The following is a 25,578-nucleotide window of genomic DNA, read 5'->3' on the forward strand; positions in this document are numbered from 1 at the left end:
TTCGTAGCAACACTCGTCGCAGTCGTAGCATCATCATCGTAGCAATGGCTTTCCGGTGAGTTGTAGAGATTATTTTATTTTACGGATAAAATATTTTTCTGTTAAAATTTCAGATATAGAAAATACTGGTTTAAATAAATTATAGTATGTTTCTAACTTTTCCAAAATATTTAATAGCCAAACAATTGTACAAGTCACATAAAATTTATATAAAATATTCATATATCTCGTTTACATATAAATAATAATTATACAATAACAATTTTTCAAAAATAACAATATTATTCATCTGCGAGAGACTTGCGAATCTTCACATCCTAAAATCTATTACAATTAGACACCGTTCTCACAAAACAAAATTGAAATACGTTTCGGTTCTCTACACCATTCGAGTTAAAACAAAAAGAAAAACAGCTTAACATCAAAGGCGTCAAAGAATTTTTCATCAACAGCACTTTTAAGATTCAAAAGTTAAAAAGGATTCCTTTTATACAATAGCATTAAAAAAGAAAACAGTTTCGAATTGAAACTTACGTTTAGTTGCATTTTTAATATTTTCGGAAAGCAGATGTTTTTAAGAAGTAAAAAATGCGTTTTCTTTAATTTTTAGCATTCAATCCTCTCGAACTAGTACAAAATATTTTATTGACAATATATTTGTATAATTTATCGAATATCATATAAAATATATTTAATAAAAAAGATGAAAAAAAAAAACAATAATAATTCGACACAAGCAAAAAGTTTCGAAAAAGGATTCATCATAAAAAGTTTTTACGTAAACTGTGTACAACCCCTTTTTTGATAGATAGACAACAAGTTTATTATTGAAACAATAAAGCATATAGAAACCAATAAGACATCAAATCCTATATTGTTAACATATAAACAATGATTGCACCAAAGGTTTCCCATTCTGCTGCATACCACCTATTCAGTACCGCAGCGCTGGCTTTCAATACAATGCCAATTTGACGTAGATATCTAGATTGTTAAATTAACCGCGAATTTAACCATAGCCAGCATTGAATAGTGTAAACAATTAAAGAGAAATTACTGTGTAAAGCTACTAATTACGCTGGAATCAAACTGCTACGTTCAGATTAAACTTCCCAAACATCAAGTTAATAAAAATATTTCAACTCCAAAATTGAATTGTCCTACGCTTCGCTCAACTGTCTTCCTGCTCACAGAACATGAACCTAACGCGATAATTAAAATTACTATATTTAAAGTAGTGGTACTTGGCTTAAAGGAGCTGGCACTGGAATAACTTGGATTAAATCTCGTGTATACTATTACAGCAAAATAGGATAGTTAGCTTTAATAAATTAATAAGCAAACAAGATCTTAGATATCTCAACTCTAGTGTTACGGCGTTTGCTCATGATGCTTTGTTAACGTAATTATCTTTAAATTGTTATCATAAGATAATTAATTATATTATTTGTAGTCTGAAGTATTTTTCATTATTATAATAATGCTCGTATTTATAATTAAAACTAGTATTGTAGTCTGTAAAAAATAAAGAGTAGATCACTTTTACTCAATATATTTTTTCCTTTGCTCAATCTTAAATCGACTGCATTTTTAACGTTTGTAGGAATTATAATTAATATTGAAGTCATCGCAATTGCTTTGCGATGCCAAAAATACATCAACATACAGTCATTAGAATACATTTCTTATAAAATCATTAATTATTTATTTTTATATACATCACGAAACTTTGTTTAAACTTCCATTTTAATGAAAGAATGTAAGTCAAGTTTAGTCAATTTACTTCAAGACGCGATCATGTTGTAGTCCCGCGTTAACGCCCTAAATCCACAAAATCGCTTTTTATCTGTTCATTTCTCTCGTACAATAAAAAGTGTTTTGTTCACAAAAGACGACATTAACTTTACTTAAAACGGCTAACAGTATCAAACTTCTTAAACAACTTTTAACTACTTTCCTAAAAATATTTATCTGGCATTATTTTATGAGGAAATATGGTTTCTTTTAAACATTTTATAAATCTAATGAAAGAGATATTTTCTTTACATTTCTTTACTTTAAAAGATAGAGAGGTTGTAAAATACTAGTCGGATGGTTTTTAGAGATAATTTTACTAAATGGTTCTAGATGTTTCGCTCAGATTATCAAGGTAAGACTTAACGTTTGATGTCTCAGAGTGACAAGAATAATGCAACTGTACCGCATGCAGTAATTTGTATATTTCTCTTAATAATATTGCTACTGTTTTCACAAATATGTACCGAGTACTTTCATTTAGTTTTATAAAATTTTCCCCTGACATATAGGGTGAAAGGGTAACTAAATCTGCATAATATGAAAAAAAGAAAATGAATGTGATGCATTGTTTGCATTGACTTTGCGGATGAATAACACCTTAGTCCACCTCGTGACCATGAAGGCTGCAGTCTTCGAAACGTCGGGAGAAAACTAAAACATTACTGGGTAACAGTTTTAAATGTCCGTGACATATTTGACATATTTTATTTTATATTGACTCATTGAATTATCAATGTATAATAGACGACCGACCGATCATTTTGTTGCATCAGCCTTAAAATTTATAATCTAAATTATATTGACCGAGATCTATGACAAATATGAAATGAAAATATTATGTTTGTAAATGTAGGCGTATGCACGCTGTACACCGTTTCATAGTTTTTATAAATTTTTAGTATTATTGTTTTTTCGTTAATTTTAGTTATTGCTAAATACTTTTATGTGGATTTTCTCCGCACTTTTACGGTGATGTGCGTGTATTGGCTTATATAATTAATCAGACTTTGTATAGAAAAGACTAATTAAAAAAATATATATATTTAATAACAATATTATAAAAGAATGGACAATTGATGACAAAAAATAAAGCCCGGAGTTTCTTTCTGCCTTTCTTCTTCGGGTAGTCATCGCTTAGGTAGTTAGTGAAAGGCTGGTAGGTTAGCTAGGTTAGGGCTTTTATTGTCCTCACCGGTGAGGATCGCGACGCGTTTCTCCCTTATTGCTTATTCAAAATACATATATACATCATTTTATTTCTTCTTCCCTGCCAGCCCGAGCTGGCTTCTTTGTTTACTAGGTATATTTTTCATTTATTTTATTTTCAATATAAATTGTCTTTATTTATATAAGCTAATCTAATTAAGTAATAATTAAATGTTCTCATGTACCTTGACTTATCATAAGTGCAACCATGTTCGCCTACGTGATGAATAAAGCATTTTTATTTTTATTTTATTTTATTTTATTTTTATTAAATCGCTAAATCGCGATAAAACCCGAAAAATAGTTTAATTTTAATGTGATGCATTGTTTTAAATTACGTTAGGTTGGCTTGGTGTACCAAGGCCTCAACCCTTAGTAGAGGAGGCATGTGGGATAGTATTTAACACGGGACTAATTTTCAGCTAACATTTTCACATTTATTTACAAAATCAAGTCACTTTTACGACCCGAAACTAGTAGCAATTTATATTCCAAGAACGATTCGTCCCTAATTTCATGTAGATTACAAAATATGCTAAAGTTTCTCATAAAGGTTAAACACAAGTTGTCATAGCGTGCGGTTTGTTTCCCGGCGACCCACCTGTTGCGGCAAATATATCACTGTAAGATGTTTTTACTTCTCTTGTTTAGTTTCAAGATTTATAAAATGTTAAGTTTTTCTTTTCCGCGCTGAAGGAAGACTAATAGTTAGTGTTTAAAAGCATAGTTTTTATTCTTGTTTCAGTGTAAAGTTGAGGGATTAGGGACGTTAGAATTTTCTTATAGTATTATATTCTTATTTTTATATAGGATATATTTTATATCCGCTGTGTATCGACCAACGTATACAATATGTTAAACCCGCCATGGTGACCCACATAAGTGTGTCACATTCCGGGTACAGCTTGTGTAGTTCCGGTTCTATCAGGCCGGCATAGTTATGTGGACTGTTCAGGGGTAATCATCTCTCCTCAGTCAACATTCTATTGGACCTCTCTCTTGGAATGGATTATTTTGCACGTTTTAAAAACGTGAGTTTTTTTTTATATTAACAAATAGTACTACTGATGGTTAATCATTAAACATACGGTGTCAATTTTACACTCAAAGGATTCGGTAGAGACACAATCAGACTTTAAATCCGTCCCATGATGATAGAAGGCGCATCTGTAAACTTAAGAATTGCATTACCAAGGAACTAAAAACAAAAACAGTAATACATATTACAGTTAATCTGAATCTAAAGTTACCATTATCGCCCCTGTTTTAACAACGTATTACGTAAAATAACTACTTTACACTCCTTAAATAAGGGAAAATTACCCTCACAACACAGTATAAAGTTATTCGGCAGCTGTAATTTGAGCTGGTAACCCGCTTTAAGCGGCAAATTGTGCCGTTAATTTAATTTGAGCATGGAAACATTTAACCGTAGAAGTTTGGCATCGATACGGGAGTTGTTCATAACATAATGGATTCGACAGGTATAGAGAGTTGCATTAGTTCTTAATATAATATTAGGGCGTTATGATAGTGCGTTCATAAATATTACTTATTAAGTTTTCCAGAAGACTTAACACTACGATTACTGGAATTAAATATTATAACTTATGGCTATAATGTAGTAGCGCAAGGTAGGAAGCCATATTTTACTTGTCTTCTTAGAAAAAACACTTTACCACAATTTCTAATGATAGATTTGAAAAAAAAATGTAAGTTGACTAAAATAAATATGAATAAAAAGTAATTTTATATGTCTTAAGACCTATTAAGTTGTTCGTCAAAATGATGCGAGACTTCAGTTTTTAAAATGGCCTAAAATATTTATTTAGGCTGGTTTAGGTTAAAAACAATCTTGATACTAACACCATTTGAAATGTATTTGCGGAAGATAATAGATCCAAAAATAATTCCGAATTCCGTTCCTTAAAGGTCGTCTGTATCCGTTTTTCTCCGTTGTTGGTCTTGTAATTGCTTTTTAGAGATCAAAGGTGGTGTTTGTTAGGAGTATTCGCCACTCAGGTTATGGCGGGTGGGAAATTCAAGAAATTAAACAATTCTCTGTAAAAACTATTCAATTTAATTTACTTCATCATGTACACAGGTGAAAAACAATTTGTAGGCACAGTAAATTACTCCACTACACTTGATGGTAAGTGGTTTGGGTCAATATAGTGACATAATTATCCCTCCTCAATCGACACAATTATGCTGGTCTGTTGATGTCCTACCCTCCATAACGTTTTCTAGATTTACCAGGTGGAAGCACCTTGGTTCCAGTGACCCGTATCCTTTATTAGTCATGTGTAAACATGGTCTGAATTATATATTTTGAAAAGATGTTTGAATGCAAACACAGAAACTGCAGGAACACGTTATTTTACAATTCATAACGCACCGCGTCACCTTTAAGACAACACAAATTTGCATATTTGCATCATTCCGCACAAATTTTATAAAGATAACGTCACACGGTCGGGTTACGAGTTTATACTGTTATAGAGAAAAAAGCACAGAATGGATTTGAACGTGGTACAGTGGCGAAGAGTCCACATAACCTGATTCTTGTCGGCTTTAAAATCTAATAATCATTACGATTGGCAGACGAAATTTATACTTTTAGTACAGTTACATGTTGTTTCGGGTTCCCTTTTAGGAAATTCCACCCTCCGCCACTGATGCGGTATATAGCGTCCTGGATTTACATGTTAAAGACTACTTAATATGAAGTATATGGAACTTTTATTCTTAAAAACGTTTGTACGCGACTAGTGTGCTTAGAATGTACAAAAAAACACGACTCCGTGTCGTTTTATTGTGATTGGTTGATAAACTAACACGTGACTGACGGATTAGTCTCGACGAATCACAAACATCAAAATTAAACGACATCGACTAACCAGTCGCGAGTTTTGCACATTTTAAGAGGACAGACCCGCGAGCTAAACGTAGTTAAAAGTAAATCATAAGTTTAAATGTTATTATCGTCAACATTAAACCAAAATGGCGCTGTAAAACATAAAACGTAATTATTTTTACTAGAGTTATGAAATTTCTTTCTAAGCTTGCCTAAAGCTGTTGCCTAATTAAAATAAATATCTCTTCAGAATTGCTATGTCATTTTACTTTTTTTCGTAAGTTTTTAAAACCATATTTATAAATTAGAAAGTAAGTTTTTGTCTCTAACGCTTCCACGGCTGAACCACTGAACCAATTTCGATGAAATTTGGTATGGTGGTAGTATGAGCCCTTTAGAAAGGCATAGAATCTTTTATCCCGATAAAATATATAAAAGGACTTTTACTCCGAAAAAAATCTTTCACACAAGCGAAGCCGCGTATAAAAGCTAGTAATTTTGTATCATTCAAAAACTAGCAAGTGGTGAATCTTTGCGCATATAACCTAAAGTCAGTAAGAGAAATTATTCTCATGGTTTCCGTAGCTTTGAGTTCCAATTACATTACACACATATTTTTAAAATTTCATCATATGCCTGGTGGCATATTTATATATTACCCATGTGATGTTTAAAAGTCGTCCAACTCTATCAATTGTAGCACCAAAGTCTCATTTGCAAATTCAATTAAATCAAAAAACTATGGATGTAGCCGAATATTACGCTCTGTATAATGTGCGCTGTCCTTTATGTCCATTGTACAAGCGACATGTCACCGCGTGTCATTTGCAAAAAACATGCAGCTAATGAGCCTTTCAACAAACGCGTTTAATTATTACAATGTTTTGTATTAAAAATGTCGAATTTACTGAGCTTCATATTTTTTTCGTGAGTGATAATTTATTTATAATATAGTTTATGACAAACTGGGTTGTGATTGTAATTGTAGCCAGTGTAACTATACATAATGAGACTTAACTTTTCATGTCTCAAGATGGCGAGCGTCATGGAATACCAAACAATACTTTGTAATCCATGGTGTTTCTAAGCTTTAGGGGTGGTCGTATTGCTTACTATCAGGCAAACTGGAAGCTAGTCTTTTCATTCAAAGCAATTAAAAAATTAAAGAAGTTTAGTTAATATGTATGCGTTTTGTTGAACGAAAAAAGACCAAAGTTGTTTAAAAAGAGATGCATCATAGGTCATTGGTGTTCAGTCTAGTAGCAAATGTGGGATATGTGAAGTCCCAATGAATAAAGTTCACACAATCAAAATTTATAAGATTTTGAACTCGACATAATACCCGCAAAGATGTGTCTAAGGGTTAATAACATTTCCTGAATCACGATACAATTGGATAAAACATACAAAAAGTAAACAGAGAAGGAATATTTTTACTCTTGCATTACGATAAACCCTTTTAGTAATATTACGTTAAAAAATACCCGCCCTTTACCAATTTGCGAACGTCTGTACCTTTTTGGAAGTTATAATGCATTACCAAATGTTTCGAACACATTTTCTTTGTAAATAAACAGGGACGAATTTAGACGAAATATTTGGGGGTCACTGGTGGTAATAAAATAGCAATTTTTAAAATTATTTTACATACTGCAGCGTAGTCCAAATAATACAACTTTGACCAATATGGGTACCATATATAAGATCGACGGAATATTGCATGCTACAACTGGATATATGCTAATTGCAGGCTAAACCTGGTACAGTAATCGCTAGCTCAAACTAATATAGCGACATTTTCACCATGATATATACAGTGGTTGCTGTCTATCAGCTAGAAGGATGCATCAGTAACATTTCTACTAGAAAATACCACCATATAATTGTGTCAATATCCTACTTTTCTAATTCTGAACAAAACTTAATTAACGTTAGAAAGCAGTTACATTTTCATTGTAAGTAAAATTCGTTCCAAATATACTCTGCGGAGTCATATCGACATATATTATGGTGGTACAGAAATTAGTAAAGATTGGGGCCTTGCTTATTAGGAAATTCAATAGCTTTCATTACATTTAAAACGTTTGGTTTTAGTAATTCAAACTACAATAAAAAATTGAGAAAGGCAGTTATAGTCTAGAAACGACCAGAGAATTTCGAAATTCAGACATTCTAATTAATCACACAAACGATGCACTTCTGTCTATTAAGTGTGGACATCCGTTGTTATGTGGTGATAGAAAACATCGTGCAGAAATTTGCAAGCCTAAGAATTCTCCATTAGAACACAGAAGATAAGTTTGCTTACCGCGTTTGATAGAGAGAGTAGTAAGCTAGAAGAACTACTCAATATAACAGACTATGTCTGTGATCAGCTGTACATCTGCACATATAGATCGTCATTCTAGCGAAAATTATAATCGTTTTTTTCCTAATTACGTACCTTCTAACTGTTTCGTCAAAATTAATTACGGGAAACTCGTGCGGCATCCAAATACCCTTTGAATGAACATTAATGAAATATTACATTAATGCGTTTTTAAATACATTGTTAATCTTTGTAATCCTACTTTTAATATATATATCTCGAAAATGACTAAACAAAGCCTCACTTTACTCGTAGTCAAAGTTATTTTAATTAAATGTTACTCCATAAATCTCATAGCAATACTAACCTCAATAATGAAAAATCGAAACTTATTAAATATTACGTATCGTTCGTTTAGGTGCAATCCCCGAGGAAATACCCATATTGGTTTTGTTCATACTTCATTTCATCTTAAATTACTTTGAGTATAATAACGCCGAACAAATAGCGCAGGAGATTATTTCGGTGGTTTAAAGTATAAAATACGATAAAAGGAGGCCTATATGTATATAATTACATAAGTAATGAAAAAACTATGATCTGACCCGTACCGGCTAGTATATCGATTCTATACTATACTACATCAATTTTTACTAACTAAATATAAACTTTTTCTTGATAAAAACAACAAATAACCACATTATTCAGTTTCTCCAACAACTTAATTCAAAATATAAAAAGTTTTATATAAAAAGATTTCTCGCAGAACAGCAATTCATTTCCACCTACATCTTCACTTTTTCTCGTTCAATCTAATATTGCGCGATTGATACAACAAAGATATTACAGACTGCAATTTGTGAAATAAGAAAACAATTTACAGTGGGAAAACATTTTAGCTTAGATTAATGGTGTAAAACTAATTACACTGGTAATTAACAGGCTGTGAGTCGTGCCCCCGCATAATGTGCGCGGTCCGTCCGTCGCCTGTCATTTCGGAGGACGCGCTTTGACTCCTAATCAAATTTTGGTGCACACTAATCAACTGAATGCGGCCCAGTTGGACGTAATTAGATTAAATTTGTTTGCATTCGTTATTTTTGGGAAATACGTGTAGTTAGTTTTGCAACTTTTGAGGCTTGTTTAAATACGAATAGAGGAATAAATAACTTCACTTCAAATGAAACGTTGCCTTTGCTTTAATACTTTTACTCATATTCCTTATTTAGATAAATGGCGTTTTCAGTGCGCGTCTCTGCTCAATTTTGATTTAAGCTTCTGTAATTTTAATAGTAGCGTAGAATGAAGAAACCAAAACGTAAATCTGAGTTGAAATATATGGAACTTGTTTCAACATTTATAAAATTCTTAATAATAACGCAAGTATCAAAAAAGGTTAATGAGGATTTTTAAATACTGGAATAAATCCGTCTGATGGCACACATGACCAAAAATCTACATAAAAAAATTAAAATGACCTCTATTGCGTAACTTTAATTTTTAATCTTTATTTATATGTAAATTGCGAGGTGTACTCTGCAGTAATTGCCGACGCCTTAGTTATTAAATTGTTAACTACTTAACATATCAAAGACATTTTTATATTCTGACATTTCGTTTACGTAAAGGATCCGTTTTGGTTTAAAGACATTTATTACCCTGGTGACCAATAAAGTTAAATGCGATTTCGTTCCAATATGTGTATATAAGTTTTAATAACCAAGTTAAACGCTTGTCTTAAGCAACTCCATAAACAGTATTGATACGAGAAACTTGAAGTACAATGCATATTACGTACCTCTAATAATATATATTTGAAATTTTTTATGTTTACGCGTTGTTAGACATTAAAATTAAACAATTTTTCAGATTTTATCGCGGTTTATATATTTTAATTTACTCTCGACGTTTCGAAGACTTTGCAGCCTTCGTGGCCAGCCAGTCCCCCCCCCCCCCGTGACCACGAAGGCTGCAAAATCTTCGAAACGTCGAGAGAAAATTAAAATATATAAACCGCGAAAAATAGTTTAATTTAAATATAAGAGTCAAGACATTACCTATAATGACACAAAATTGTTTGTTTTTTTTTAATATATATCTGAGAGTCAGGACTTATTATGAAACTGTAATATCAAGTTTTCGAATAAAAAATGACTGCATATCACATGTTTTTGGGTTGGGATAACATGTCGAAATTAAATTAAGTTTACGCCCTCTATACACGAAATTGCAGGACAATTTAAAACCCAAATGACATTTAAATCCAATATATACTGTTCAGCATTCAGCGGCGGTACAGGACTGATTTAATAAATAAAACAAAAGTCCACCTGTCCGTTAAATGTCGACAAATCGTCCGTCGTTGCGTCGCATCCCAAACGGTTTTATTAGTAGTAATAAGTCAACACTGTCGGATTTAAATGTGTACTACAATAGAAGACTACTAAGACTTGCTTATACAATAATGAGATGGGACTATCTCGTATATTGAGTAATAATATATATTCTCATCGACAGAAGTACACGATTATTAATATAAATAATATCTTGGAATATTTAATTCGAAGTTATAGATATGACGTAAATATTTTGTTGAGTTTCATAATGTAAAATATAATATCAGACTTATAATTATTCAAACCGAAATATATTATATATTATTTTTATTATACTTATATGCTATACCTTCAATCAAATTATTTATCTCAGTATTTGTAGATGCACCTACCTTGTGTATCTCTGCACCAACTGGTCGACTGGTAATTAAAAAATGCTTTTATAATTAAGTCCCTCTATGTACTTCTCCATATAAAAAATAAATAATTAAATATAATGCTAATTCAAATTAGAACTTATTCATTTTGATTTTGAAATATCTATATCCGATCTTTGACTTTCGCATTGAGACATGCATTTCGAACAAATTCTTTTATTTACTTTTACTATAATAATACTAAATCTATTATATTAGATACACATTGCAATAATTTATTATTTTTAATATGCCTGCCGCTATAATAGTAATGCTTATGAGGGTTCCACATAAGATTTGGAATGGCTGTGCAAAAGCAAGAGCATTTTTGTTTTTTAAAGTAACAAAGTTCTCTGACCAAGTTGTGAAACGTTTGGAACTTTGTGGAAAGGAATTCGGGGCCGTAGTTAAAGGTTCGTTTGAAGGGTTTAAGGTCATAACATATCCTTGTAATAACTGGATTAAAAGGTTAATTTAACATGGACCTTAAGTCGAGGAGTGTGAGGTTATTTTTAAGTTTAATATTTCGAAAACATGTGCTTACATTTCACATTATTCATTATACAAGACTTGGACATTATTTAATTGAAAATAAAGTTTATTAAACTAATAGAGTGATAGTTGCATTTCTGCCAAACCCTAAAACAAATTACTATTTTTTGCGTGTATCTGCTTGTATCTGCTTGTGCTCTAGTATCAGCTTGTGTATATCCCGTTTCAAACAAGATTGTATAATCATAACTGGCGAGAGGTAATCAGCTCTCGTCAGTCGACACTCTGGACTCTAGTCTATTTACCATTAGACCTGGAGTCACTTGACAAGGCCCGTATAAATAAAAACTTATTTTGTGTCTTGAAACTATCTTCAAAGCATATAATAAGTAATAATAATATCAACATTGTATTATATATTGTCCCACTGATGAGCAAGGGCCTTCTCTACCACTGAGAGGGATTAGGCCTTAGTCCCCAACGCTGGCCTAGGGCGGATTGGTAGACTTCACAAACTCTCAAATTCCTATAGCGAACTTCTTAAGTACCTACATATGCAGGTTTCCTCACGATGTTTTCCTTCACCGTTAATTCATTAAGAATACACACATAATTTTAGAAAAGTTAGAGGCGCGTGCCCTTGGGTTTTGCGGACATTCGTCTCGGCATTCCATTCCCCACCCAACTAGGCTATCACCGCTTTTCTTCAGCAGAAGCAGCATACAATCATAAATAATTTCTTTATGTTTCGCAATCAAACACTAAACATTACAAATATAAAGAAATCAACCGGCAATCCTCTGGGATGCGTTGTTTGCCGTGTAGGGACCGTTAGCTTGAGGATATTGTACCAATCAGTTTTAATTTGTCCTTTTATAAGGGTGTTTGTCTTCGTTTGTGTTTCGTGGGTGGACATTCGATTCTGTATGTTATTAAAAGGCGTTATGGTTTGCGGGGGTAGGTAGAGGTGAAGACTAGGAATTGCATACTGTATTAGGAGTCATGAATTGCGATTACTGGAATTTACCGAGCCCTGTTAGAGAGATTATGACTGCCTCGGTGTAGTCATTGTATCATGGTATGACTGCAGTGGTGAAGCCTTGGGTTCGATCCCCGGGTCGGGAAAAAGTGATATTGGGTTTTTCTAGTCAATAGCAGCCTGAGATCTGAAATTTGTGCCTGATATGGTGATAGGCTCCTATTTCATAATGTAACGGAATGCACACTGAGGAAAGTGACTGCACCAGTCGTGCCCCTGCTAACCTCTTCGGAGATAAAAGACATGAGTGTGTGTATGTGTATATAAAAGAGAGCAGAAATACTCAATATCCACTTTACGCGGCAAAGAATGGAACCTGAAACCTCAGCATGGCAATCGCACCGCAATACAACTACGACATGAAGACAGTAATATGTTTTTATATTCAGTCATACAACCTCCTTGCAACACAGGCTGAGATATTAAAATAGCTTCCATTCTTATACTAAAAAACTTAACAGCAGAGAATTTGGCCTATAACCGTACGTTCACAAATCACTACACCAATAATCGCCCTCTAAACTTGCGGTTTCAAGAGGTTTCTAAACTTTAGTTTCGGAATTTAATAATAACCTTTTATATCGAAGCCAAATAATTACATTCATGACAAGCTCTATTTGCATAATTTATCGCGCGGCTATGACCGTAATTTGATAAACGTCATCAACATCCAAAACTTGTACGTATGCGTTAGCCCAAAAGGGTAACAGGTAACAGCAGTGTAGTTGGTGCATGCTTTGTTGAACTATATTTAAGTATGTGATAATGAGCTTGTAGGGTTGAAATTCGAATACCAAGCGGTCGTAATAGTGTACAATCGATAATAATGGTATTTTATTTTCTACTAAAAAAGTGTCCTGAACTTAAAAAGAACGCTTTCTTATGTAGCTGTATTTCGGTACGATTGCCATATTCAAATCTCAGTTTGGATCTCTGGGTCCGGTAAAATAGTTTTGGGTTTCCAGTATAAGCCCAGAGTCTGAAAACGCGCATGATATGGCGGTAGACATATGTTTTTATATTCAGGTATATAGTCCATGTGCACAATATAGGCTTGGAAATGAAAACAGCTACCATTCTTATACCAAAAATCTTAACACCAGGAACTTATTTAATCTTAATGTAGCTTGGGACGCCATCTGGCGGGACAACTTGCACTAGACCAGCAGCGACTGGATGCATAAAGAAGACTGGACTCTGTAGCAATTGGGAGAGGCCTATATCCAGGAGTGGGCTGCAACGGGCTGATGATGATGATGATGGCAATAGGCCCGCCCTTATCATGGGACGGAAAACACTACGACAAGTGCAGTTGCACTCCCTATCTCTTCAGGGGCTTAAGTGTGTAAAACACAATCTAAAAACACCAGTAAACATTGCACCCATTAAATCAGCAGTAATCACATTTCACAGTGCTGTCTAATGGCTTGCAATTTGATAATTAGCGCTGAGTGTCCGCTTGCTGTTAACTAACAGCGTGCCAGAAAAATTGTCGTTAATTTAACTCACTCGCCCGATGACTGCCCTTACGGTGCTATTAGAAGGATATAGATTTATTAGAAACTGTTATGGGACGTTTAGAGATGGGACATGTTCTTGGTCGAATCTATTGTTGACAATTATTTTGTATTTCTTAACGTTCAATTTTTGACATTAAAGTGAAACTATTTTTGGATTTTATCGTAGTTTTTATACTATGTGCATGCTCTGTTCCTCTATTCTCATAGTAATTTTTATTTTGGTCCGACTCAGGATTCGTACCCCGAACCTCGGCTCGGTAGGCGTACCTACTCGTACTGTGTACAATTACAACTGCGCCACCGAGGCAGTCACACAAAACAGAACTTCCCTGGAACAGTTGTAATAAGCGTTTAATGAAAGCAACGATGAGCCTATAGGGATTTGCGACGTTTTTTAAGCTCAAAAAAGAGGCTTAACACTTTTGCTGAATTCAGAATGTGGTTTTTGTATATTAAAATTACTTGTCATAGCATTTTGAGCTTTAAGTCATACATGCAAGACTTATAATGCCTTCTACGATCCGCGGACTCATATGAGCACCCTGCAGATTTGGCAATGGGTACATGCGCTTCATATGTTTTTATATTACGATCCTAATTGCACGGAATAAGGTTGAAAGTTGAATACCCACTAGTATTCGGGTAGCTTTCCGCATCGAAATAGAATTTAGCCCGCGTTTTAATAGACCATTTGCGTGCGAATTTGCACGTACGCATGCTCTAGTGATGGATATGAAACAAAAAATCATCGATATTTCTTTATTTTTTCGAAATTGGAACATTTTTTTCCTTTGCCTGACGTAACGAACGCTCTTTGTAGAGTTAACGGTTTTCATAGAAAATCTTCCTCCGAGTCCATTAATTTCTAAAGAATCTTCGAAGGTTCTAGAATTTATTCAAAATATAAAATGTCTATTAATTATAAAACTCATTAACATAACTTTATATAATATTTCTTGTTATCTAAACTTAAAAGACACTCAAACCTTTTCACTGTAATTTTATTTCACTTATTAACAAAAAAAAAACTAATTGCTAAGTTGTTATAAAAGAAAATTTTACGAGAAGAAAGAAACTCTGTGTCGTATGAGAATACTATTATTAAAATCTATAACTGATTACAGACTTTTTTTTAATAGTTGGTTTTGATTTGCGACATAAATGCAAACGTATTAAACCTACTTAATTCGAACAAGTATTTTAAGTATATATACTTATAATAGAGTTCTTAAAGTCCAGAATGATTTATCGATCCTCAGTCCATATCTACGTTGGGGACAAGAGATAAATTGAATGCGTGTCCCGTCCAGCCTCCAGTCCCCGTCGGGTGCGTTGCGCGCACGCATCCACGTCATCATGTCATTCAACTCTCGATAAGTGCAAGCGCAACACTAATTTCACGTACAAAAAATGAAATGTGAGTGGACTTTGGAAAAAATTGTGACACATTTTTGGATTGATGAATGTCATGTAAGTTGTTTTGTAAAATATATAATACAGTTTTGATTTTAAAAGTTTAGATTAGAGACTATATAAGAACCCGGAACAATATATACATCATGCAAAAAAATCGATCCCGCGACCACACTAACTACACGCGCCGCGTAACTATGCTTAGTGATACTACATATTTGAAATGCAAGTTTCGGTTTCGAAACCGGCCTAAATTGTTGTTACCTCTTGGTTAATGTTTTATGTATAATTTAACAGAAAATTAATTTGAAATATATACGAACCACATATTGTTACATAACGAGCAAAAATATGCCGTAATTGTATGTAAATTATGAGGCGGATCTATGGTGTTTGATTGAGAAGTGTTTATATGGAAATGTGGACCAGCATTAAAGTTTAAACGCAAATGCAAAACAAGGTACATAACAACCTAGTCAAGTGCAAAATATAGGTACTTACTTTTTGGTATTCGTTACTCACTAAGCCAGCGTGGTGGACTAGGACTTAAACCTCTTCGTAGTAAAAGAAGTGACCAGCACTAGGACAGTTTTATTACCAGCCTTATTTTAAATGCTATAGGAAAGAAAAAGACTGTGCCATCTTATAGAATTACAGGTTTGTTGACTTCGAACCTGTCAAATATCCGTTAAAAAGAGGTTGACGTTCAGAAAGCGGTCGGTCATATAAATTAAAGTAAATTATTCCGCAATATACTTGAAAAATGTGTTGCGTATCTCACATAGGAGTATGATAAGATGGCGAAGACATAACTAATAGAAACATGGTTAAATGTTACCGCCTTTATATTTTAGTTTGGCATTTATAGACCAAGCTTTTTTAAATCATTATTTAAAGAGTCTCGTCGTATTTTTACAACAATGTCGTTACAAATGTTTTTATTGGTGTTTAATCACTTTTTATGCATTTAAAATCTTTCTACCACAACCCCTTCTGACCCAGGTGCCAAAAACAAATTATTTATATTGCTTAAATTGATACCTAAGGTATGAGGTATACTCCGCACACAATCCGATAAAATAAGGTTTACTTCTATACCCCAACATACTGGCGCCATTAAGCATTTATGCAATTAAATTGTCCTGCGATTTTATCATCGTATTGCTAGAGGAACATAAGGCAGAATTATTATCTTCGAAACATATTACGTTGCACCTATCAATCACTTTATCATTTATATTACGTAGTAAGTAATGTACACTACAATTAACAAGTTAGCAATGTACTTTATACTCTATTATATGTGGTAGGTCTCTAGTATGCGAGATCGTCTGGATTCCTTGTCTACTCCTTCAACTAAGCAGTATATTTTAACTGCAACGTTCCGGTTTCCGTGTTGATAACTCAAAGTATTATACACGCAATGAAGAGCCATGTAATATTTTGTAATTCTAAATCAGATAATTATTATATAATAAAATATATTATATAATATAATCCTGGCTTCATTGCAATAGGGTTATGACCAGACGTTTACAAAACTAACCACTTTCTCGTCACGTATTTTAATTACTTATATATAAATTCAACATTCAAGGGAGATTGGACTATGAATATCTAAATAATCTAGATGCATATTTTGTTTAAACCTAAGCGACGAAAGGCGTGTTATCCTGTAGAAATCATTCCAGGAAACTTATTTCAGTATCTCGTATCCCGGTTTCTTTGAACCAGCCGTGATCTGTTTGAGTTATAAACACAGATGCCTTCTTTGTAAACCATAATAATGCGCCAAAAATAGACATCGTTTATAAAACATTTCCGACATTAAATGCAAGATTACGAAGTTGATATGACCTGACAGTAAATGGTGCAGTATGTATGTAGCAACAGACGAGCTACATTCTGGAAGATAAATGAAACCCATTAACCAACGGTCAACAAACAATTCAAATCACTTTTTTCGGTCGCGGTAATACCAATCAGAACAAAGTATTTTTGACATGATTTCAAATGAGTGATTGTGATTGGTTTATTCTCAGAATCGGATAGAAGATTGAGATCGTTTATTGAAATCCGTCGTAAAATGTTCATTACCAAGATTTGAAGGATGGTTGGAAAAGGCTATGTTAACTGTATGTCATAGGAAATATTTTTCCAGGACTGTAAGTCCCTATAGAGTTAGTAGAGTTTAGGGTTTTTTTGAAATGCCAAAAAAGACTTTTTTTTTATTATAGGTTCTGAGTTTTGAGTTTTCATGGACCTTGATTATAGAATCGTTATAGAACAAAATTGTTTTATAATTCATACACTGAAATAGCTTACTAGATCTTTGGGGTTCATAATATGAGCCCATTTGTAACTTTATCCGAAAGACATTCATAAGCATCAAAATATTTACCGAACTAAAATGTAACAATCACGAATGAAATTGAAGCAAAAGAATATATGACAAAATGTCAATACCATAAATACGTTACGGTGTGAAGAATACCATAATTCGATTCATCGTAAAATTTAAATAATCCCATAGGAGGACAGTTTCGGCACTTTCGGTAAATATTTTGAGGCGATTTGGGGAAATCGTAAAATGCAGTTTATATTTTTGGCAATATTTTGATATAAGTAAGAATAATCATTTATAAAAATGTGTTTTTATATTTTCATAAACATCGGATTTTGTAATAAATCATAAGAATATATTTGTTCTATGATTTTCATAAATATCCGCAAGCCTACCTTTAAGTATTAAGATTATATTATTGATCAAAAACTGTATTACCTAAACATTGCAATATTTGTAGAGATGGCCATTCGATGTTTTGACTAAGTCATAAACTAAACAATACGTCACTTACGACTTAGTTTCAGATATTTATATTTTTCTTTTACTTTTGACGTAAGCTGTATAATTAATTATCCTTTCCTTTTAAAATAAAAATGTTGACGTCCATCTGAATTCAAATTATTTTTCCCTCGCATTTCGCTTACTTTTAATTTCACTTGGCACGTCGGGGAGAGATAAAAAAGCAAAACTTTAACCTCAAGGTTTAATTTCAAGTCGGAATTCCCATCAAATTGCATAGCGTCATTAACAGTAACTGATTTGTTTCAACTCCCTTACTAATGGTTGGTTTTTGAAGTCGAAAAGATCTCGTCTTTATTTTGGGCTTTTTCCAATATAAACAGTAGCTCCCCGATGCTCTGAAATTTTCTTTTTTGTGCAAGTGCAGGAAGACAAAATTGTTTTTATTTGAGATCTAACAGCGATCTTTAATAGATTAATATTTCTAATTAACAGCAATTTCAACAATGATTTTCGTAGGTATTACTTGTGAGCAGCACTCATAATCTTAATTGTTTGCGAAAACAGTTCGATAGCAAACAGTAAGGGCGTACTTCCCGAAACCAGCCCAGGAATGGCTGTTAAAAATTCGACAAACCTGTTTGACATAGCCATATCGTTTTGTTCCGGCATAATGAGTTTTGCCGAACTCGATTTACACTTTAATAACAAATGCCATGCCTAAAAGAAAATAAAAAAATTGTATTTCTGAGTTCTTGAGATCTAAACGCCTGTCTTGGGTTCATTTTGAAGAATATTTACCAAACGCCAATAGGATAAAAAATAATTGAATTTGAAATATGGAGATTTTCGTTTGGCAGCAAAAGGTCATTCATGCGAAGCCGCGTGGGACACCTAATGTTTCTGTTGTAGTATTAGCGTCAATAAACCTTGTTCTTTCTTTAATTCAATGTATTGGAAATGTTTTCGTGGAATGAAAGAGAACCCTGGAATTCGGGAGACCTTCGTATCAGTGGAATGTGTACTTGTAACGATATTGGTTTTTGTTATTTGACGCGTATTTAAATATTGGATATTGGGAATTTCTTAGATTCAGTGTGTAGTTAGGGATCAATAATGCAATAATTGTTATGTGTCATTGGCGTAGGCAGTTGTGCTTTAAACCGATATGATCTAGCTTAGATTTCGCTAAGTCAGGCAAATACAATGTGTTCCTTATACTCTAAATGGGCCTTAACGCCATTAGTATATGAATTTCCGACAATTTCTTTCTTAGTTGTGAAGACTGCTGAAAAGGTGTTGGTTTCTAAAATTTCATGCTCCTATAACAATTGGTTTAGTTGTTTGTCAGTGTTAAGAATTTTATCAAGTAGAAGGTAAATGAAAGCAGAAGGATAAGTTCGATAAATCATAGGCATTCGGGATGTGTCTACTCTTTCACAGATATCGGTACAAAAATATACGTTTATATCGTTATATAAAATCTAGAACAGCGTAATCACATCTACAAACAATTCCTTTTGCGTCAAAAATAATATATTTGAGCACGAAATAGTCCGAACGGTAAAGTTTGACTTATTGTACTCTAGCTTGGGAGAAGATTAGTGAACATCGCGTCTTGTTTGCCGGCAGATTACCGATCGTCCGCCCGGCTAGCCAATAAAATATAATCTTTCCCGAAATACAGTACTCTCTTTTCCACGCAGTGGAGATTGTCACGTATTTTGCTTTTTATTTTGATATTTTTAATGTTTGCGAAGGACGAAGGCGGATTTGAATTTAACGGTTCGACGCCATGTTTGTTTTGTGTGGGGTATTTGAAATGTTTTGTTTTTATTTAGATATTATATAGGTCAGTTATAAATTCTTATTAGTGTTACGTATAGAAATTGAAGCAACGTCAACAAAAACTATCTATTACAAATCATGAGAAATCGTATAGATACATAGTTGTTACGCCCAGTAATTAAAATATTGTTCAGAGGAATAATAAATATAACAATATTCATACTTCGTATGTCTAGTAAATCAATAAAATTTAATTGTTATCTCTCTTCATAGTTAACGCTCTAGGCCTGCGCCCTGGAGTTCAATTCTCGGTCAATTAACAATTTAACAGTCTGTGCAAGTCTAACTAGATTTATTCCAATCACTCTTGTTTAGTACGTTTACTGAGAATTTATATCACCCAGTAGTCACTAGTGGTTGTAGAAATTAGACCAACTCGAATTATTTTTAGATTGCCATCTTATAATATTCTATATTTACACTTTTGGATATAAAACTTTATGGTTTGGTCACATTTAAGGAATTTAAAATGTGCTCTCTTGTTTTTTTGTGGAATTAGATATTCGTTTACCTGTGGGCCTCAGTATTGAGTTATGATTAATGAGAAAAATAAGCAATATTTTATTGTAAATGTTTTATTAATTTCATTTCATTCATAAACTTAAGTTATAATATCTATGTTTTTGGAATTCTTGAAATATGGAATATGTTGCTACAGTAAAACAAGCCGACATAATTCTGGCGATGTTCGCAACCATTAGGTCCAAAATACGCAATTTCCTTGGCAAGATATATAAAGAATCGCCTCTATTAGTAATTATTCCTGAATAATTATTCCTAAAACAGACTTTTATAGCACATTGCACTTAGCATTCAAAACTATTTCCACAAATATTCTAAAACGAGATGACGCAGCTATTTTCGCGACAAATTAATTTCAGCCATATTTCTTGTGTGCATTAAAATAAATAGCAACAACTGGCTTAGAACGCGTGGCTCGAAATATCCTTTTGTCTCATTTGAAATATTTATTTAAATTAACACTCAGTGCTAACTATATTAGGAATTCTTTGTATCAAAGTGTGAGGTAGTCGCTTTGCAAGTTTGTTTGATGAGTGAACTTGATTGAGTTAGTTAACATTTACGGATAGTTTTTAAAACGGTTCGATTAGTTGAGGCTAATATTGTGGGAAGATACAGTAACAAAAACCTAAAACATACATTAATTGCAGCTCATAATAAAGAACAAACACACTTCACCCCTTTATCGCCGAAACGGTAGGCAGAGGTTCAACTAAAACACCAACTTTACACCATGTGGTGTTCCGTCGCACAATATGACAGGAGTCTAATGCTATATCCAAAAAATCCAGTCTCATCTACTAAGCAAAATAATAGGATAATAAATAACATGTTGATATTTTAAGTGACTGCCTCGGTGGCGTAGTTGTACTGCATGCGCGGTACGGCAGCGCTCTGAGGTCCTGGGTTCGAATCCCGGGTCGGGCAAAGTGATATTTGGGTTTTTCTGCTCAGTATCAGCCCGGAGTCTGGAATTTGTGCCCGATATGGCGATAGGCTCGCCCCCTATCACATCATGGGACGGAACACACTTGGCGAAAAGTGGGTGCCATGGTTGCGCCTCTGCATACCCCTTCGGGGATAAAATGCGTGATGTTGTTGTGTGTTGTGTATTTTAAGTGTCAATAAGACAGAGCTTACTTTACCAGAGTCCAGAGTACCTGCTTGCATTTATCATACTTTCTACTACCACATATCAAATAAAAACCATCTCAAAACGACATTCCGCCTCCGAACTCTACCATTAAATCGAACAGACAAATCCATTTCACTCGGGATTTTAAAGTTTCCTTCCACAATAAATGCAATACGTCAGTTGTAAGGAGACAAAGATGCTATTTTCCTCTTGTTAGCGTGAAATTCGACGCGCGCGTAAAGGCAAGCGCTCTTTGGATATTTCTTTGTAACAGAATACTAGTTCTCGGGTTCGGGATTAGGGTCAAGGGGTAATGGATGATAAATATATGATTTTAATATAAAAGGATCTACTAGCGCTATTGGACTTTTTCAATATATACCTATCAACTCTTAATGAATACATCTTTAACCGAGGTATTAGTGGAAACGTGTGTGGACTGAAGTGTAATTCTTCATTTGATTATCTGATGATTTAAGTAGGTATTAACAATTATTAATTTCTCAAATAAATTTGAAATGAATACGTTTTGCCGCGTATTTGTAATGGATACGCGATTAGACGCAAAATTCGAGTACCGGGCAAATCATGTTACAAAAACTTACACAAAACTTTGTCCGAATCAGGATTCGCACTAAAAACCTCCCGTTTCACAGCCCGTATACGTTGTCACTGGACTAAGCGGGGAACACATTGTGACTATTGAGTATTTACTTACTTAGCTGTTGATTGTAGAATATTTGTACTCGCCCGGATATCGACCACCGTACACAAGGTCTACAACCTGCCATAGTGGCCCCTGTAACTATGTTGCGTTCGGAGATCAGCCTGTGTATATTTGGTTGTAACAGGCCGGCATAATTGTATCAACTGGCGAGTGGTAATCTTCTCTCACCAGTTGAAATGTCTCCGTTTACAGCCCGGTGTAGAAGGATCAATTAAAAAAATATATATATATATCTTCTACAGAGGAGAACACTGCCGCTTCGCGCTCGTGTGCGTTGTGATGTGCTGGCTCGTGTCAGTGGTGGTGTGTGCGCCGGCGCAGCTCTGTGCAGGCGCTGCTGAAGACGACCCTCGCGCCGCACGCTTCTGCCAAGCCCTGAACACCTTCCTCGAACTGTACGCTGAGGCCGCTGGCGAACAAGTGCCCGAATACCAAGGTGAGGACTATTTTCATGTTCATAGTTGTATTGTATACTTTTTATGGCATATCAAAGTGTTAATACTGAAACAGTCATCGAGGACGGCTAAAGTGTTGTTTTAGCTGGTAAGACGATTAACAACTGAGCCAGTATTCCAAATACATCGGCTCCTTGCGAAAAATATGATTGCTTATACTGGATATGATCATAATTTGAGGTTATAATAGTTAAGTACATCACTTACCTACCTCATTGTAGTTTATGATACAACTACTTCCACACGCTTAAAATACGTCGTCGTGGGTAATGGTTTTAATTTAATGTTGTATTTCCAGTTAATACTGTGTACCAAAGAAAAGCACAACGAACAACTACGATTCCAATGTTTTTATCTATTCATATTTGTGGGATAAGAATAATATAACATAAGCATTAAGGCTGTCGCTTGGATATGCCATTGCCATTTTTTTCTATTACTGTAAATAATTGTTGACAGGCGTCGTGGCTACGACCCCAGCATTACACCATTTTCCATAATTACACTCTACCCTACGTAGTTTAGACAAGTGAATAAAATTTGTTTATTTTCCAGCCTTAGTACGTGACTACCCTCAACTCCTGGACTCCGGCATGAAGCGACAAGACGTTGTGCACTCGTTCCTCCGATTCGGCCGCCGCCGCTGATTATCTGTTAGAAACCTACGAACCGAACCAACGAGGCTTAACATTATTTGCATATTAAATTAATTTAAATATATAACAATATTTATTTCGTCCAAAACATTTTTGAAGAGTTCCTTTATTAATAAGTGCATTTGGCTGTATGTTTCAACACCTGTGCATTGTCATATTAAAAACGCCGAAAAAGATGGACGTGCGAACCTCTCTCTCCAAATTAAGATAAATCGATGTACTTATTGCTAAAGTATTATAGTGTGTAAGTGTAATTAACAAAATTGTTGTCATTTTTGTGGCGTTTCATTTGATATGTATTAACAATATTATGATGTTTTAAATAAATAAATACATATTTGTGACAAGCTTAGATATTTCTCTTATATTTTTCTATCATATAATTAATAATAATATCAGCCCTGTATTATATACTTGCCCACTGCTGAGCACGGGCCTCCTCTACTACTGAGAGGGATTCAGCTTTAGTCCACCACGCTGGCCTAGTGCGGATTGGTAGACTTCACACACCCTCGAAATTCCTATAGATAACTTCGCAGGTATGCAGGTTTCCTCACGATGTTTTCCTTCACCGTTAAAGCAGGCGATAATTTACAAAGAATACACACATAATCATTTTTTTTTGGAAAAATCAGACCTGTTTGCCCTCGGCATTTGAACCTGCGGACATTCGTCTCAGCAGTCCGTTCCACTACTAGGCTATCGCCGCTTTTGTTCATATAATTTAATTATTTTAAAATTGAAGCCGAAATCAATTTTAAATATGTATCCTTTGAAAATTTCAATAGAGAGAAGCTTTGGTATCTATAATAAAATGGGTCTAGGTTTCTGTTCAATTTGTAAAAATTTGACTAATATTTTGAGAAGTACCTACAACCTACATAACGAATATATTTATGCCGGCATATGTTTTGGTATTTTGGCAACCCTGTTCCCAAATTACATATATAGGTACCTATAGATACTTACTTAGTTTGCCAATCATCGTTATAGATTTTCAAAAATAATTGTAAAAAATAACTGATTTTACTAGGTCCTGGTTAAAATAATAGGATAATAGCTTTTGCTCCCGTATGAAGGAGTTTTCCGGAATAAAAGTCCCACTATATATTTTCCTGGGATTGCAAGTAGCCTATAACCTTCCCAGGGTCTTAAACTATCTCCATGCCAAATTTCAGTAAAATCCGTTTAGTAGATTTTGAAAAAATCGATAACATACAGACATACAGAAAAAGTGACTTTGTTTTATAATATGTATAGATCAATTTTAAATATCTCAGCTGACGATTTAACATAGGTCATTACAAGATTAAATAAATTATGTGAAAACTTGCAGCCATTAAAATTATATTGAAAACGTTCGTGTGCAGTAAAATCAACCACAATTAGTTTCTGAACTACTCTCGTAAATTTTATGCGAAGTTGAGACATTATAGGCAGACTAGAGCTATCAGAATGTAGGGGATATAATTAATTAATTTCTGCAGACTTCATCGGTGTAGATGTTATATGTGCGGTACGACTGCCGCGCTGTCTTGGGTTTGACAGGGGTTAGGAAAAGTGATATTTGTTTTTCTTTGCCTAGTATCAACCAGTCTTTATTTGTGACCAGGAAATAATAATAGGCTTTTACCTATTAAATGGAACCTCTGGATATCTTTAACATGTCAGGCGTCAGGACAAAGTTTGATTTCATAGACTTATATAGTCATTCACTAAACCTTATTCTACTTCAGTGTACGGCAGGAAACACAAGTCTCCTCCTCATCCCTTCCACTAATAAGTTACACTCATCCATTTATCCCCAAAGGGTCATCAGAGGCGCAATTGGTGCACTCACATTCTACTATGCGTATTCCGTCCCATGATGTGATAGAGTCTACCGCACATATGGGACACAAATTCCAGACGCCATGTTGATACTGACTAGAATAACACAATATTACTTTAAAGAATTCAATTACTCGTGAAAAACTACTGTAAAAAAGGTTTGGTAAAGAAAAGGATGCAAAAGGGTCATCATATTATAATAAATAAAACACACA

General features: G+C 34.0%; 1 protein-coding gene across 2 annotated transcripts; it reads left to right on the plus strand.

Moving 5' to 3' along the window:
• LOC115440942 (myosuppressin) lies at positions 1 to 23,880 on the plus strand. Of its 2 annotated transcripts, none has more exons than XM_030165467.1 (3): positions 1 to 55; positions 22,665 to 22,858; positions 23,433 to 23,880. In XM_030165467.1, the coding sequence occupies exons 1-3, from the start codon at positions 45 to 47 to the stop codon at positions 23,522 to 23,524; spliced, it is 297 nt and encodes a 98-aa protein (XP_030021327.1). In that variant the 5' UTR covers positions 1 to 44; the 3' UTR covers positions 23,525 to 23,880. The 2 variants fall into 2 exon arrangements, with proteins under 2 accessions (XP_030021327.1, XP_030021328.1); XM_030165468.2 differs by lacking the exon at positions 1 to 55 and adding an exon at positions 15,284 to 15,441.
• The last annotated feature ends 1,698 nt before the right edge of the window (positions 23,881 to 25,578 follow it).

This window comes from Manduca sexta, chromosome 6 (genome assembly GCF_014839805.1).
Source record: "Manduca sexta isolate Smith_Timp_Sample1 chromosome 6, JHU_Msex_v1.0, whole genome shotgun sequence".
NCBI classification, from domain to species: Eukaryota; Metazoa; Arthropoda; class Insecta; order Lepidoptera; family Sphingidae; genus Manduca; species Manduca sexta.

Bases quoted from the DNA above. Each gene is read 5' to 3' on its own strand.
- LOC115440942 (XM_030165467.1), top strand. The intron at 22,859-23,432 runs GTGAGGACTATT...TTTATTTTCCAG, and splicing joins ACAAGTGCCCGAATACCAAG to CCTTAGTACGTGACTACCCT.